Source organism: Amblyomma mixtum, chromosome 8, assembly GCF_055824585.1.
Source record: "Amblyomma mixtum isolate Tamu chromosome 8, ASM5582458v1, whole genome shotgun sequence".
Lineage (NCBI taxonomy): Eukaryota > Metazoa > Arthropoda > Arachnida > Ixodida > Ixodidae > Amblyomma > Amblyomma mixtum.
The window spans coordinates 80,700,175-80,715,456 of NC_143019.1; the positions used below are offsets into that span (position 1 = coordinate 80,700,175).

At 47.8% G+C, this 15,282-nt stretch overlaps 1 protein-coding gene across 1 annotated transcript; it reads right to left on the reverse strand.

The window, feature by feature from the left end:
- Positions 1-1,054: 1,054 nt before the first annotated feature.
- Positions 1,055-11,171, reverse strand: LOC149333178 (sulfotransferase 1C2-like). Its single transcript, XM_089557674.1, has 3 exons — positions 10,819-11,171; positions 7,842-8,160; positions 1,055-1,378 (listed from the first exon to the last, which is right to left on the reverse strand). Exons 1-3 carry the CDS (start codon positions 11,169-11,171, stop codon positions 1,055-1,057), a joined length of 996 nt encoding a protein of 331 aa, XP_089413800.1.
- Positions 11,172-15,282: the final 4,111 nt, after the last annotated feature.

Sequence of the window (15,282 nt, forward strand, 5' to 3'; positions counted from 1 at the left end):
TCACTGAGAATTATGTTTGACCACCTCGCCCGCCAATTCAGGTTGTAGTCAAATATATAAACTTTGTCCTTCTCAAGCCACAGCTTAACCCCATCGGCTTGATTATACACATATCCTGCCATTGAAGACAGAAGATGTTTAGTAGCTTACATAAAAATTAAAAGGTGCGTTTGTATCGCAACCCACACTACTTATTTATAATGTGATTGCTAAGTTGAAGGAGCCATAAGTCACCAATTGGGACATGCAGCCGCCACTCTAAACAAGTAATGGTCATTTAGTACCTATAGATTCATGAAATTTCAGCCTACGCAAGGAGAATTGCGAGACTTGAAACGGAGGAAATTGCTTACCAGACTACTTCAGCCGTTTCTTGAGAGCTTTTCGACGGCCATCTCTTTCATTCGTCTGCATTTGCTCATCTTGCACATCTTGCACTTCAGAATAGCATAGTGTGACGTCAGCTTAACATTTCTCCTCACGGCGGTTTCGTGCTCAAAAAAAAATGTGCATACGATCGAAACAAACGAAAGCTCTTAATAATACGCAGCAAACTAATCCCTGTGCTTTCTTGCTTGCGTCTACCCATTTCCGCAAACAGTGCGACATGTCATGCACATTCGTACTCTCTCCCCCGGAGTCTCACTCGGGAGGAGGAGGTATCTGTGCGCCGGGTTCGGGCAGGAGCGGCTCTGACTCCTTCTGTGCGTCATCGGTGGCGTGACAAATGTTACGAAGTGACAGACAAGTGTCCCCATTGTGGTGCTGCGCCCGACCAGTGTGATGAAAAACACTTGCTGTGGACTTGCCCGGCTACAGCTTCCGTGAGACGACGTTTACTAAGAAAGGTTGGCCTGCGATGGGACGTTGCAGACGACTATACCAAGTGGACTCTAGATAATCGCTATATCACGAACTTTTGCCGCTTTTTAAGCGAGGCTTGTTTGCACTCCTTTTTATAACTTTCTTTCCTTTTTCATTATGCCTGATGGCAAACAGCTCGAATAAAAAAAAAATATCTGAAAAAAAAAAACTTCGCGGCCACAGCAGTAAGCTACACTGGGCAGACATCCTTCCACAAAGAAAGGAGAGCTTCCCGATGCTCCGGCATCTTGGCTGCTATCTTCGACATCATATGTGAGCGCAATCGCTCCACCTGAGACGCGGAAAGCTGATTTCTCCAGTCGCCGACGGTTGCCTTCCGGACGAGCTTGAAGAGTGCGTTCCCGCCTTCGGAGGTCCCGTGGGGTGCTGGCTTTCCGCAGCCCCTCTTTCTCAATCCCTCGGCTAGTTTCATTATCGCTTGGTCGGTCGTGTTGGCAAGCACTGCCTGCCTGGCTTCCGTGTACGCGTTTCTCATCATGTCCGGTGATGTTTCCTGCGAGGTTCGAAAGAGCACAGGCAAGTCTTGGTATTCCTTCGTCTCAGAGCCAAGACATAATACAGCAACATTTAGTACACATGACTGTGATCAGCTCCTCGCCGTAAGAGCCGAATTCACAGCGACTACAATGCTGAAGTATCTCTTTCCCTTTTCACTCTTTTCTCATTTCTCACAATGTTCAAGCATTACAACAAAATTCAGTTACCACCCGTTCCTTGAAGCCTTAACCACCGTACCGTTCCTCTGCTTACAACAATGTTTCTGGTTAAAGAATCCAGCGCGAAAACACAGGGACAAACGAAGAAGTGGACAGGACTGGCGCTGACTACCAACACATTTATTCAAAGAAACGAACAGCGTTTATAAAGCCATCGAAGACCCACGTGACCAGATAAAGCAGCAGGCGTGGGAAATATACCTAACACTGATACACATCATTGCACACAACATCGAAGAAACAGTACACCGAGGCGACGCAACGTCACCCCGGTACCTAAAAACTGCATGACTAAATGACCAGGAAGAGCCAAAATAAACGAGGAACAAAAGAATTAATTCTCGTTTATTGCTGTCCACTCATTTCCCACGCCTGCTGCTTTATCTGGTCACGTGGGTCTTGGATGGCATTATAAAAGCTGCTCGTTTCTTTGAATAAATGTGTTGGTAGCCAGCGCCAGTCCTGTCCACTTCTTCGTTTGTCCCTGTCTTTTCGCGCTGCATTCTTTAACCATGATCACTGACCAACAAGCCCAAACAGCCACTTTAGTTCAACAATGTTCCGCCCTCGCCATATGCAGCCTATTACAACTCTTCTCCTCGATCACTACGCAAACGTAACAAGATTGCCCTGCCATGAAACACCCACGTTCGTGTTCTTCCTGATTCATCATGTCCACTGCCTTCGTAGCCTCTTGTGATTGTAAATTGTTGTTATTGCCCTCGAAACATAATGCCGCACACCCACATGAGGGATTGGACATAACACAAGAGGTGACTTTCAAACGTTCTTTTTTACAGAATGTAAGAATAATTACTCAAGAACAAAAAAATCAAATTGTATTCTGTGACAGAGATTGCCGTATTGAGAAATGGACTACATGAGCTTAAATTTGAGAGTAAATTTGTTGTGTCCAATCACAAAAGTGCCGAGCGAAAGAACAGACTACAATTATGAATTTTAGTTATGCATGGTGTCCTATGAAGCAAGTCGTCTTCCTTTGCTCCCCTGACCTTTGCACCGAGCACAGGATATTTGGCTCAAGGTGCGTGTCAGTAAACTTTTTACAGACATCGGTTTAATGGCATGTCTCGAACACATCGATAGAATTGTCGCGAAATACATGCAGGTATTTTTTGTCTCTGTTGCCTTTATCTAACAATGCATGATTGTGGAAGCATCGTCCATCTTGTGGCTCCAATGTTCTGCCGCCCGTAACATTCAGCGCTCTAATCGTGTCACTGAAGGATAATGATTTCTATTGTGTCCCCACCTTGTAAAAGGTACAAAAAAACGAAGTTCGAAATAGCTATTTCCAACTCCCATCATTTTATTTTTTTAATATCAAGAAGAGCTTGTACGCTCTGAAGAGGTGGGGGAGGGGGGGGGTAATTAATATCAACATCGTCGTCAAACCCAGCTCTAATGCGAAAGCACTATTTCAGGGGGTCAGACCGAACCAAGGGTCTTGTGGCGTTCCTGACCTAGACGATACAGAAATAAATATTACCGCGACTGGGTTTCTAATCCGCGGCGGCACAAAAATATCAGCCTCGCTGGCCACTGCAGCCGATTACGCCTCGTGTTAAACTTCTACACACCCTCGCACTGTGCATTGCACATAGTGGTCTTCAAGTTCCATCTGCAGCGCGAACGGATCAAATCAGCTTAACCTCGATCAGAGCTTAATTTCAGTCTAGTATCGTCGTCAGACGGACCGACGACTTAGGAAAACAAAACCATGAGCAAACCAGGCTGAACACATGCTTTCGCACGACCACTCACTTTACCTACGTCGACCACTTCTTAGTATTGACAACAGCTTGTATGCTCCGAAGAGGGGGGGCCCTTCAACATCAGTATGTGGATTAAGGTAGATTAGTGGGGATAAGTGGGTGGATTAAGGTGTAAGAGGTGGTCAAGTGTCCATAATCCCATAAGATAATCCCCTGGAAGGTACTCGGACATTCTAGTACTAAGATTTTGAAATTGGCGGTGCTGATTACCTCAAGATCCTTTTCGACCGATAAGAGAATTTCGTTGCTGAGAAACCGGACGGTTTTTGCAAGATGATATCTTAAATGATAACGCGTTAAAAGCACGCTCGCATTCTGAGAGAACTGCACCCGACTGGCGGCGTTCCTCTTTAAGAGATACCGACTCTGCCACTGGAAACGGCGTTGTCATGCAGGCGCACCCAACGTTATGGGCATATTAGTAAAACGGAGAAGCCAGCCATGGCTGCGCGTCTCGCTTCTTAGATTCGGCTCGTCGATGCGTTTTAATGCAAAGGCATTACTAGTCCCATTACAATAAAATCCGGTGCGCGCACGTGTGTGTGTGTGTGTGTGTGTGTGTGTGTGTGTGTGTGTGTGTGTGTGTGTGTGTGTGTGTGTGTGTGTGTGTGTGTGTGTGTGTGTGTGCGCGTGCGTGCGTGCGTGCGTGCGTGTGTGTGCGTGCGTGCATGCGTGCGTGCGTGTGTGTGTGTGTGTGCGTGCGTGCGTGCGTGCGTGCGTGCGTGCGTGTGTGTGTGTGTGTGTGTGTGCGTGCGTGCGTGCGTGCGTGCGTGCTTGCACATGGTACAGAAAAACCAATCAACAGCAAGCAAAAGGGGGTGGCGTCACCACGCTCCCCTATGACGCACACAGCAGGCCGAGCACCGCCACTCCAGACAATCCTATACATGGCATTCATCTATATATATTCGCCACTGGCCGACCTTTATGCAACGCAGTTCATGTGGTCACATTCGTACCGAAATTGCAATGAAACTGTTTGTCGTACAGCATTCTGGATGATGTCTTACGATTTCTCGTTGCATACAGCTTACATGTGCTGGTCAAGTTGCAGGCTAGCTTGCGACAGGGATTCTAACCGACGGCATATGCACCTTCAATTGTATGCCTTCTCAGACTTTCGTATGAAAATTGTGATTCCACCGTTAGTCGCACAGCTTTCCGGATAGTGTCATACGCACGTGTGCGTGTGACCTGCTCCTTCCTTATCTTGTAAAGGTTCTCACTCTTTCCACGCCTCCTCCGTTAACCTTTCCTCCTAATTACCTTACAGGTAACAATGACATCACCACGAAATCCAGGGAATAGGCGCTTAACAGGTGTGCTGTAAAGACAATATCCAGTAAAGGTCCCCTTGCATTCAACTTCAGAGCGAAGCGGCAAGTGCCCTTTCATTCAAGCGGCCCCAACCTCTCCGGAGACAGTACTCCTCCAAGGAAAAGAAAACCTCCGGCGCGCCACGCAAGCACTTCCCCCACCGAGTGGTATACCGACCTCCCGAGCAGACTTACGCGCTGGGAAGAGTTCTTGCTTCGAAGGTCACGCCTCCGTGTCGCCCTCAGTATCATGCCCCTTTCTGTGACTCCTGTCCCTTATGTACCACTCCTGTCTGCGAAACGGACACTAAACACTTGTCTTCGACCTGCCTGTCTTTGCGTGCTATCCGGCAGAAACACCTGCTCCGGTGCGGACCGCCCCTAGGCCGTTCGCCCGACGTTACTGGACTTCTTTCGAGAGTCCAGTGTGTATCTGTATTTATAGATAATTCTTTATGCCAGCAGGCACACTGTCGCAATAAAGAAAAGTGTCCCTCGAACGAGGCCCTCACAAGATGGCGTCGATCACTTTCCAGGACGGCGGGCTTGATTCTTTTTCATGCTAGTGCGGAAGGGAAGGGGGAGGGGGAAAGGGGGGGGGGGGGCGGAGTCGGGCTTTACCAGTTGTTGGTTGTAGAACGACACGCAGCAATCGCAAGGATTGCGCGGGATTAACCGCTCCGTCGACGCCATTCGATTGCCTCCTTTGAACGGCATTTCCCCCCTTCGTTCCTGAATTGCATCCTACTATAGACCATTAGAGTACTGTCCTGAAGTTGTATCCGACTATAGTTTATATGCTATTTGGCAAGGAACAAGCCCGCAAAGAAATATCTTCTGAGTTTATAATGCTTCTTAAGCAAAATTGAAGTAGACGTGTATAGATATATTACTACATTATAATGACAAAGACAATTTCGCTCAAAACGATGTAATTATGGGCTAGAAAAGGTGAGAATGGAATACTGGTGCGGCAGTTTAAGCAAGAAAACTCCGGTGCGTCAAAATATTCTTATTTGTCCCGGATCCTTGAAGCTATGCTACGCTGTCATTAAATTCTGAACGGCAGTCACAGAGTCCTTCCCGTTCTGACGTCATGAGTTGCAGTCCAGTGGCGGGAAAAATTGAAATCCGATATTCTGAGAAACAAATTCGTCTTCATAGATGACGGACAAACTTCAGTATAGCCAGAAACAGCCATACAGTGTACTTTTTTACTGAGAACAAAAATTGCACGCAGTTGTAGAAGGTAGATTAAGTTGTCTTGACTGTTTTAATCGACAAACAGGCTATTTTTCTTATCACGCCACCTGCTTCCTCATGCTCAAGAAATGAATTCAAAAAATGAATAAGCACAAAATGCAGAGATTTAATGCAGGGTTTTCCGGATTAGTATATATATTTATCGAAGTCGGAAAGGTTTCCTGTGTACATATCGCTAATTCCCACTCAGTACGGTTCCATGCAGCCAAACCATGCTATCGTAACATGGGAAAACAAAGCAGACGTAACTAGAAATCCTGGACAAACGTATTTTTCAAAAGAAAGTTGTTTATGAACGCAGTTTTTTCATATATGGTAAGATTCTACTATAACAATCAATATATCCGCAGAGCTTCCGTCGGCAGGCTTGCCTTTTTTTTGCTGTGAACGTTTTTGCTATCACCTACAACGTTCCCCATTGTCTTTGTATCGCAGTCTTAACTACTCGATGTAAGCAATGGGCATAGTTTAAAAAAAAATTGCTAGGCATCAGAAGAATGGACCATCACCTTCAATATTTCCGTAAAAGTAACTTAAAATATTGACAGCTGCCTCACAACTAAAATTGATATCCAAGAGTTCTAGACTTAAGTTAGGAATGTGTTGCTGTCTTAAGTTCTCGCCTTTACATATTGTATGTCAGCACTGGCAATATCAATTAAGCGGTCTAAGCTACGAAGCGATTAATAACAAGAGCACATATTTTCATGAATACCGCGTTGAAGAACAGAGCTAAAGTTTGACTTATACTATTTAAAAAGGTTCAAAACTGACAAACAAAGATACTTAAGTGCGAAATTGGATTGCTCTCCAACAAGAACACTCATTGTTACTATTTATGTATTTCTTGTTCCTAACCCCTGCCTTCTTTAATGCCGCTGGCCCTGAGGGTTGAATATATAAATAAAACACATCAAGTGACACCTCTAAGCAATTTGGCAGCGCTTGGGTGGATGTCAATGAGTAATTACTCCCTTATTAGAAATCTTCTCCACCTTGGGGGATTCCCCTAAACATTTGACCATCACTGTTCCCACTACGAGTTATTGATCAATTCGCTCTCGTCCTACCATAAGTTTGCCGTCCCGGTTAGCTCAGTTGGTAGAGCGACTGCTCCGGTGAAGCGGTGGTCCCGGGTTCGAGCATCGGACCAGGACGAATTTTTCTTTAACTACGAAGTTTCTGAGGAAGCTGTATAGCTTTCCTTTGTAGCCGTTGGCTGCACTCGGGTGGATCATCATCAGCCTAACTACTCCCACTGCAGGGCAAAGGCCTCTCCCATGTCTCTGCAATTAACCCTGTCCTTCGCCAGCCGCGGCCACCATATTCCCGCAAATTTCTTAATCTCATCCGCCCACCTAATTTTCTGGCGCCCCCTGCTAGGCTTGCCTTCTCTTGGAATCCACTCCGTTACCCTTAAGGACCACTCGGGTGGATATCAATGAGTAATTACTCCCTTATTACAAATCTACTCCACCCTGGGGGATTCCCCGAAACATTTGACCAACACTGTACCCACTTCGAGTTATTGATCAATTCACTCTCGTCCTACCATAAGCTGGCCGTCCCGGTTAGCTCAATTGGTAGAGCGACTGCTCCGGTGAAGCGGTGGTCGCGGGTTCGAACCCCGGACCAGGACGAATTTTTCTTTAACTACGAAGCTTCTGAGAAAGCTGTATAGCTTTCCTTTGTAGCCGTATGGCTGCGCTTGGGTGGATGTCAATAAGTAATTACTCCCTTATTACAAATCTACTCCACCTTGGGGGATTTCCCTAAACATATGACCGACCTCTAAGCAATGTTGACGCCTTTTTTTTCGTACATTAACTAAACGTTTTTCACAATCATATATTTCCCCACTTTACCTTTATGATTGCCTCGAGGGCACTGGCGTCATCTCGCAAAGTCTTCCCGCATTCTTCTCCCAGGAAGTCAGCCATCCTCAGGATTCCCGCGCGGACGTCTTTCTTCAGATGCTCGTACGGAACGCAGAGAACGTTGGGCCGCTTGGTCTGGGGAAACCAGGTAGCCAGGTAGTCGAAGTAGTCCCCGAAGGGAACTTGGCCTTCCATGAACTCCTCGAAAAATTCGTCGAAGCTCATGAAACTGGAGTTGGGCTGTACTAGTCGCTGGTTGTAGAACGACACGCAGCAATCGTAAGGGTTGCGCAGCACGTAGATGTACCTATAGGTAGAGAATAAGCGCAATGTGCATTATCTTCTCTGTTCATATCCTGCATCTGTGCTGTCAGAATTAAAAACACCTGCTTCCTTACCGTCCCTACCACATGCTTCGGGGTGCCGACGTCATGGACAAACACCGCATGAACGTTACGACGTAGAGTGGGACCGTGCGGTGGTCCAGGGACCCAAGGGGGGTCTAAACACACTTGCCATGATAAAGTTTTTCTCTCTCTCTCTACCACATGCTCTTCCTGGCAGGGATCACTTATGACGACATGACTATCTGAACAGCAGCAGGTTTAAAACGGTATGGCATGGTATGGTATATGGTGAGGCATGGCATGGCATGACATGGTATGGTATGGTACGGCATGGTACGGTACGGTATGGTATGGTATGTTATGGTATGGTGTGTCTAGTTTTAACATCCAAAAGTTGTGCGTATGCTTGAGGGGCGCCATAATGCAGGGATAGTTTAATTTCGACCCCGTGGAGTCCTGTAGCGTTCGTTGACACCGTACAGCACCACATGTTGAAGAAAGGAAGTGGAGATAAAGGCAAAATACAATTCCTTAACAATGGAGCACAAGAAATGAAGAGCGCTAGCTTGACTTTGAAGGCAGTTGTGAAGCGGAAATGAGAAAATGTTGCGCAGGGCCAAAGGAGAAAGCACACACTTTCTTCTAAATCCGCTGGCCGAAATTTTGGTAGCCCCTGCGTGCTGCTATGGCCAAAGAATGCGACGCCAACAGAGATGCAGATCTTCATTACAGCCTCGCTTCCTATCCTTTCTCTTTCACTCCAAATTTCCTTCCTTCCCTCACGGCGTGGTTGAGGTGTCCACCTCTATGTGTGGCCACACGTTTCTTAGAGAAGACAGGCCGAAAAACTAAAGGTAGGGGTGGGGGACACTTAGGTTCCGCCTTAAGGGTATGACGCGATAGCACTAATGAGTGGCTAATGCCTACAGATGCCGAATTGGTCATTCTCTACTTTACACTCATAGATCCCTGGGGACCCTCATATTACTCATGGCGCAGTGGTGCAGTGGTTAAGCGGTGCGCCACTGCCCCTGTTGGTGACTGTTCATAGCATAGCCACAGGTGGGGCTTGTGAGACCTGCAGGTTGCTCTTCCCGAGCAACCTCACACGACCAGTCATTAATTTAACTGCCGCCTGACACGTTGGACAGTTTGCTCACAATCCGAAGGACAGGTTGAGACGACGTCACAAGGTGATGTGGGCTAGGCGGCCCACCTGTAACCTATATAGGTAGCTTCTTTGGGAATTTTTTGACGATTTTTCGCGCACGCCTGCCTTTCTGTGATACGGGACCCTTTACGCTGTCACATTAAATCATACAAACCTTAGGCACCGGTTAGATGGACGACTGAAAACGATTACAACCGATTACAATCGACTGCGTAAGTTCAGCAACGGACGCGTTTTGTGGACGATCGACATATGGCGGGTTCGATTACAAGCTGCCACCATCGCCTGGTCCAGGTTTGAAGAAATGCGTAAATACGAAAGCCTTTGCGTCATTTAAGCTATTTTTACCAATATTATTGCAATTACTATGACTATAAATCAAGTTCTCCAAAGAAGAGAGAGTAAAAACGTATGGCTTCCATTAAAAATCTGTGCATCGACAGACTACGTGGGCTTGTACGCGTAGCATCGACCATTACACAGTACCTCCTGCACCTGTAGAATGGTGAATTTCGCAAATTTAATTTTCGAACATTTTTGTGTCGAGCAGATTTTGTAACCATTCTTTTGATTTTCTTTTCTCATTCTCTCTGCAACATTGCTTTAGTGTTTTAAAGGTTCTTACGGGGCCCATGTGCTCAGGAGAACTCCCTATTCTCAGTAAGACCTCAAATTAGCCGGTAATTTCTCACCAACAACCACCCAAGCGCAACGTTAGAGCAACGAAGAAAAGCCATACAGCTTTCTCCCAAACTTTGTAGTTCTAGAAAAATTCGCCCTCGTCTAGGTATGAAACCGCGGACCAGCGCCAGACGCTCTACCAACTGAGCTAGCCAGGGCGAGCTGCAGATTGCAGGGCGATTCAGCTGATCAACGACTATAAGCAAGAAAGGTGCTGTACTCAGGGACAACTTTATTTGGCAATGCAGCAGAGCCTATGCAGGAAAGGGTTGGAGACGTGCTTTTGTCTCCGGCCCGTGGGGAATGGACTCCACAGCCCTAGCGACCCCGGACCATCTCTGTAACTCTCTGTAACTTCCTCCCTTCCTCTTGTATGGGCTTGTCAGAAGAATAGCAGTACTGACATAATAAATCAGCTAACGTGGGAGGGCTGGGAGGCGGCCCTGTCCAGCTCGTACCACGAGGAACAACTAGCCTTCGTCGGAAGACCACGGGCAGCTGCTTTTACTAACGGTGTGCCGGACTACGGACCTGATCTATCTTTCCGTAACCCAAGACTTTTTGGTTCTCAATAAACGTTTTCATCATCATCATCCAATCCGCTACCCCAGCCCGAACGAACATGCACCCCCGCCGGCGCAGGGACGAATGCCCGTCTCTCTCCTTTCCCTGCCTAGCCTCTGCTGCATTGCCGAGGAAAGTTTCAGCTTGCTGGACTGTCATCTCCAAACCAAATTCCACGAAGCCGAACCTTACGCGAACGCACCTCGCTTCTTCTGAGAAGGGCACCTTGCCGTAAGGCATGTGCGACTTGATCACCGCGCCGGGAGTGTCCGAGCCGCGGTAGCCGAGGAAGCTCTCAAGCATGCAGTGAACGGCGCTCTCCGCCGGGCTCTCGTGCCGGTGGTGCAGCACCCGCCGCGCCACGAACTGCGTCCACGTGGTTCCGCACTTGGGGTAGGCCACGACGAACACCTCGTCGGCTTTCGGCCGATAACGCTTCGCTTCCAGGAACATGGACGCGTCGTATGCCTCGCAGATCGGGATGCCCTCGACGAGACGCAGCTTCGGATGCTTTCCGCTGGAGGCCTTTGTATTCTGCTCGCCGTTGGTCGCCATGCTTGCGGCTCCTGAAGTACAGACACGCAATCAGCCTCGCCAAATAGGTAGTTCACTGTGATTTTCAGCCCAATAAAAGCACAGTCAATAAAACATGGTGGAAAGGAAAACCGCGGGTTCAAGCAGCAGCATTCACAAATGCACCCCGTCCATGTTTTGCTACCCGTGATAGCAGACGTTATCGTAACATTTCTTGGTAGGATTGGAAGCTCATCCAATTTTTGAAGTATAGGGTGGCTCAATATAAAAGTGCAGTAGTAGTGCGTCAGCACTAGCAGCTGGCGGTTTTCGTTTTCAACCAGTGGAGCCGCCGCGGTGGCTCAATGGTTAAGACGTTTGTCTACCGAGCTGGACTTCCCGGGTTCGAACCCGACCGCGGCGGCCTCGTTTCGATGGAGGCGAAACGCAAAAGACCCCCGTGTGCTGTGCGATGTCAGTGCTCGTTAAAAATCCCCAGGTGGTCGAAAATATTCCGGAGACCTCCACTACGGCACCTCTTTCTCTCTTTCTTCCTTCGCTCCTTCCTTCCTCCCTACCATTAGGGCGCGGTTCAGGTGTCTACCGAGATATGTGAGACAGGTACTGCGCCATTTCCTTTCCTCAAAATCCAATTTACCAGTGGAGCACCGTGCAGTGGAGCTGGAGGAAAGATGCGCATGCGCAGAGCGGCATTGTTAAAAAGGCGGATTGCGATCTAAAAAGTCAAATAACGGTGCCGAGTCTGCCCATGTTTGACCGCGACGATTTTTATCAGCACTCAAAGGGCACGTTTAAATTGTTTGTCGCTTTGGTGCTCGTCCTACTTTCGCTGTTTTTGGGGCTAACTGCAATATGAGGCAAAGAACGACACGTGGTTTTGTCGGAAGTTCGGTGGCCTCAGCTACTTTCCTCGGAGCCAGGTCCATCTTTCCACGCATCCGACGCGGTACGTGCGCCGCCGCAGCTGGGCAGGTTGCCTTCGCCGCGCTTATGTCTCCCTGCCGAATTCGTATGGTTCCGGCCTAAAAACAAGCAATACTTCCGGTGCTGGCTGATAACTGACGCATGGCATTGGCATTTCTGTGTATGAACGAGGCTGTGACCTTCTGAGGGATTGTAGCTACAGGAAATAGCTTTTTTATTTCTGTAATCTTTTTCTCTCTCTCTAATATACGTATAAAGAGTATCAAGTGCAAAGAACCCGCTCTAGCTCAGACAACCCTGCGATATTTTGGTTGAGAAAGTAACCTTGCGGTGACGGCTGAGGGTATCGAAGGACACATGACACGAACTAGTAGTAGTAGTAGTAGTAGTAGTAGTAGTAGTAGTAGTAGTAGTAGTAGTAGTAGTAGTAGTAGTAGTAGTAGTAAAAGGCCTTTATTCGGCCATAATTTACAGGCCGAGCATGTCGACCGCCTGGCCGACCAGAAGTCGCTGTTCTTCCTCCGCTTCAGCGCCAAGCCAGTCGAACCAGGTGGTGATGGATAGAGAACGTGGGGGGTTAGGAACCCGACTGCTGAACAGCCAGGCAATAGAAGAGTCAATGGGACAGGTCCGCATAGATACAAGGGCAGTTGGGACAGGAAGGGTCCGCTCGATAGCGATAGCGAAAAAGGCGAGACGGGGTGATAACTGCATTCATTTGGATGTGCCGAAGAAGGCACCGTGAGTTATGGATGACGGGGAGGGTAAAGGCATTTGTCCAGGCGGAGCTCGAGGTAGACCTCTTTTATGGTGCGGCGAAGGGTGAGTCTCCCACCGTCCTCCGTAGGCTTGGGCTAGGGGATCAACGGTGCCCGGAAAAGTGTGTCGCGGGCGAGCTGATGAGCCAGCTCATTGCCGTCAATCCCCGAATGCCCAGAGACCCAGCGGAGGAAACACGAACTGTAAACAGCGAGGACAACCACGTGATTAACAGCGTCCCAACGGTACAAGCCTGTAGTAGAAGGGGCTCGGGCCTACGCAAAAGCCCAAGACCAGCCCGGCCCAGTGCGCCTACGGGATATGGTTCGGCAAAACGCACTCCGGTCAGCAGGCCGGGCCATGCTGTAATGCAATGTTTCTCCGGCCCGGGGTCAGCTTGAATTTGCAGATCCGGTCCGCGTTCGGGCCTTACAAAATGGGCCTGTGTCGGTCATTTGGTTCCTCGTTGTCGGGTGGTGTGCACTGCACGCTTTCTACGGCAAACGGGGCCCATGATGCGGGGTAAGAAAAAGCTGTTGTAAGCGTGTATTTCTTTGGGGTTATATGGTGTCTCCTATAGTTCCGCTGTACTTACGCGAGTAAAATTACAATGATTGCACTGGGTTATCTTTTTTTTTTCTGGCTTCCTGCTGGTAATGTTAGGAGAAATGAAAGAATGAAGACAATGAAGCCCCAACAAAGGTCGTTGGTTGATGCAGTATGAGGGAAGGGCTAAAACTTCATTTGTAAACAAAGTTTATGCAGCGTCCTTCAGAGTTTAACATCTTCGCGGCTGCTTTTAGAACACTGAAAAGTGGCATTTGACCTCTTCCTCTTTGTCGTTCAAGGTGGCCAAGCGTGTGGGTTAGTGGTTATTTAGATGCATTGCGCGTACCGCTCGTTCGATGATCGAGGTAGAACGTGACGTGTTCGCCCGCTTGCAAGCCTATCTCTTTTCGCGACATCTGTAGCGAGCCTTTCGGATACCCATCGGCTGAGCCTCATCTTTCCATATACTAGCCCTTAGCTCTAGTCCTATGTGGTCCTCTGTTGAGTTCGTCTTGGTGCGCTACAGTTCTTTTCTTACAACATGCACCATCTAGCCCAACAAAAAGTTCTTCAAGCCCCTTCGAGCAAATTTCTTTCTTTTATAGCCCTGTCTCTAGAAGAGAACAGTGGCAGCGCTTCACTGGTGGTGTTCCTACAGGGCAAGTACGAGTATGAGGGAGAGCTGGAAATTCGGGTGAGTGGGTAAGGATTGACGAACGAATTAAGAGACATTGTTTCGGACAAAGAAGGCTTTTCGTGCCCCTGCCCAAAGGGTTGCTTGTTATGAAGTCCAATGAAGCAGTTGACAAATGTTTCGCCCGGCTTTCCGCAAAGCTGTCAGTTGTGAAAAAGAAAACGCTCATGTTACCCAATGACGTTAACTTTGGACGTAACGTTCGGCTCGCGCAGTAAGCGGGAGGATGAAGGTCAGCCCAGTGTGTTTCTGACGGCAAAAACGCGCAAGTCGGAGGTCCCCTCCAGAGTCAGTTTGTGAACGCAAAACATGACAGCGTGAAGCATCTGGCTTCCTTCAAAGGCACGTGGAATCGTTGAACATAGCTGACCCTCTCCTTATTTCCATTTCAGGAACAGCGGTAGATCACTTGAAGCGTAATAACCCGCATTGTGGTTCAGAATTCAGTATTTACGTTGAATCCTATTCACTTACGCCATGTGTACCTTATGAAATGTGTTCAGGAGTACATTACACCGCGCAATGATGAGAATGCGTTCATCTCTAGCTGTTTGATTTCAGATGACAGTGAGCACTCCGTCCAGTCCTTCCTTCTGCATGTCCGTCTTGTGCTGCTAGAACACAAGGTATTGGGATAAACAGTAAAACTAATTTTTATCCACATGGTTCAGTCCAGGTGAGTGCCAAATTTGAATCATACAAAGTTATTTCTTTGTCCTCGCTTCCAGGGCTATTCTTTATTTTGATCGTAGTCCTTCAATGTTTTTGCAAGGAAATCAACTAGACAAACTTTCCGTCTTGATAGTTTTGACTGTTGTTGCTTTGGCGCTGACCACTTCTGAAGTATTTCTCGTTACATTGCATTAACTTACGGCTGGATTGCATCTGCATTACCGCTCCCTGGATGAGGATAGTAAAATGCTCCTATTTTAATTACATTGCACTCTAGCCCTTCTGGCCGATGGTAACTGGCTCAACGGACGCCTTTCTGCGCTGTAGGTGGTCACAATAAATTACAATGGAATAATAAACATCGCCGTAAACCGACGTCATGCACTCTGTCAATAGTGTAGGTGTGCAAGAACTTTCTCCGTGATGAAAAGCGCTGAGGCTTTAAGAGTTCGTCATGATCTGAAACTCCAATAGCTATATTTCACCTTCTGGACAAATGGGATATTATAAGTGTGCACCGGAGTTGACGCACTA

Bases quoted from the DNA above. Each gene is read 5' to 3' on its own strand.
- LOC149333178 (XM_089557674.1), bottom strand. From the start codon at position 11,171: ATGGCGACCAACGGCGAGCAGAATACAAAGGCCTCCAGCGGAAAGCAT. The intron at 8,161-10,818 runs GTGCGTTCGCGT...CTCTACCTATAG, and splicing joins CCCTTCTCAGAAGAAGCGAG to GTACATCTACGTGCTGCGCA. The intron at 1,379-7,841 runs GTAAAGTGGGGA...CGAACCTCGCAG, and splicing joins CCCTCGAGGCAATCATAAAG to GAAACATCACCGGACATGAT.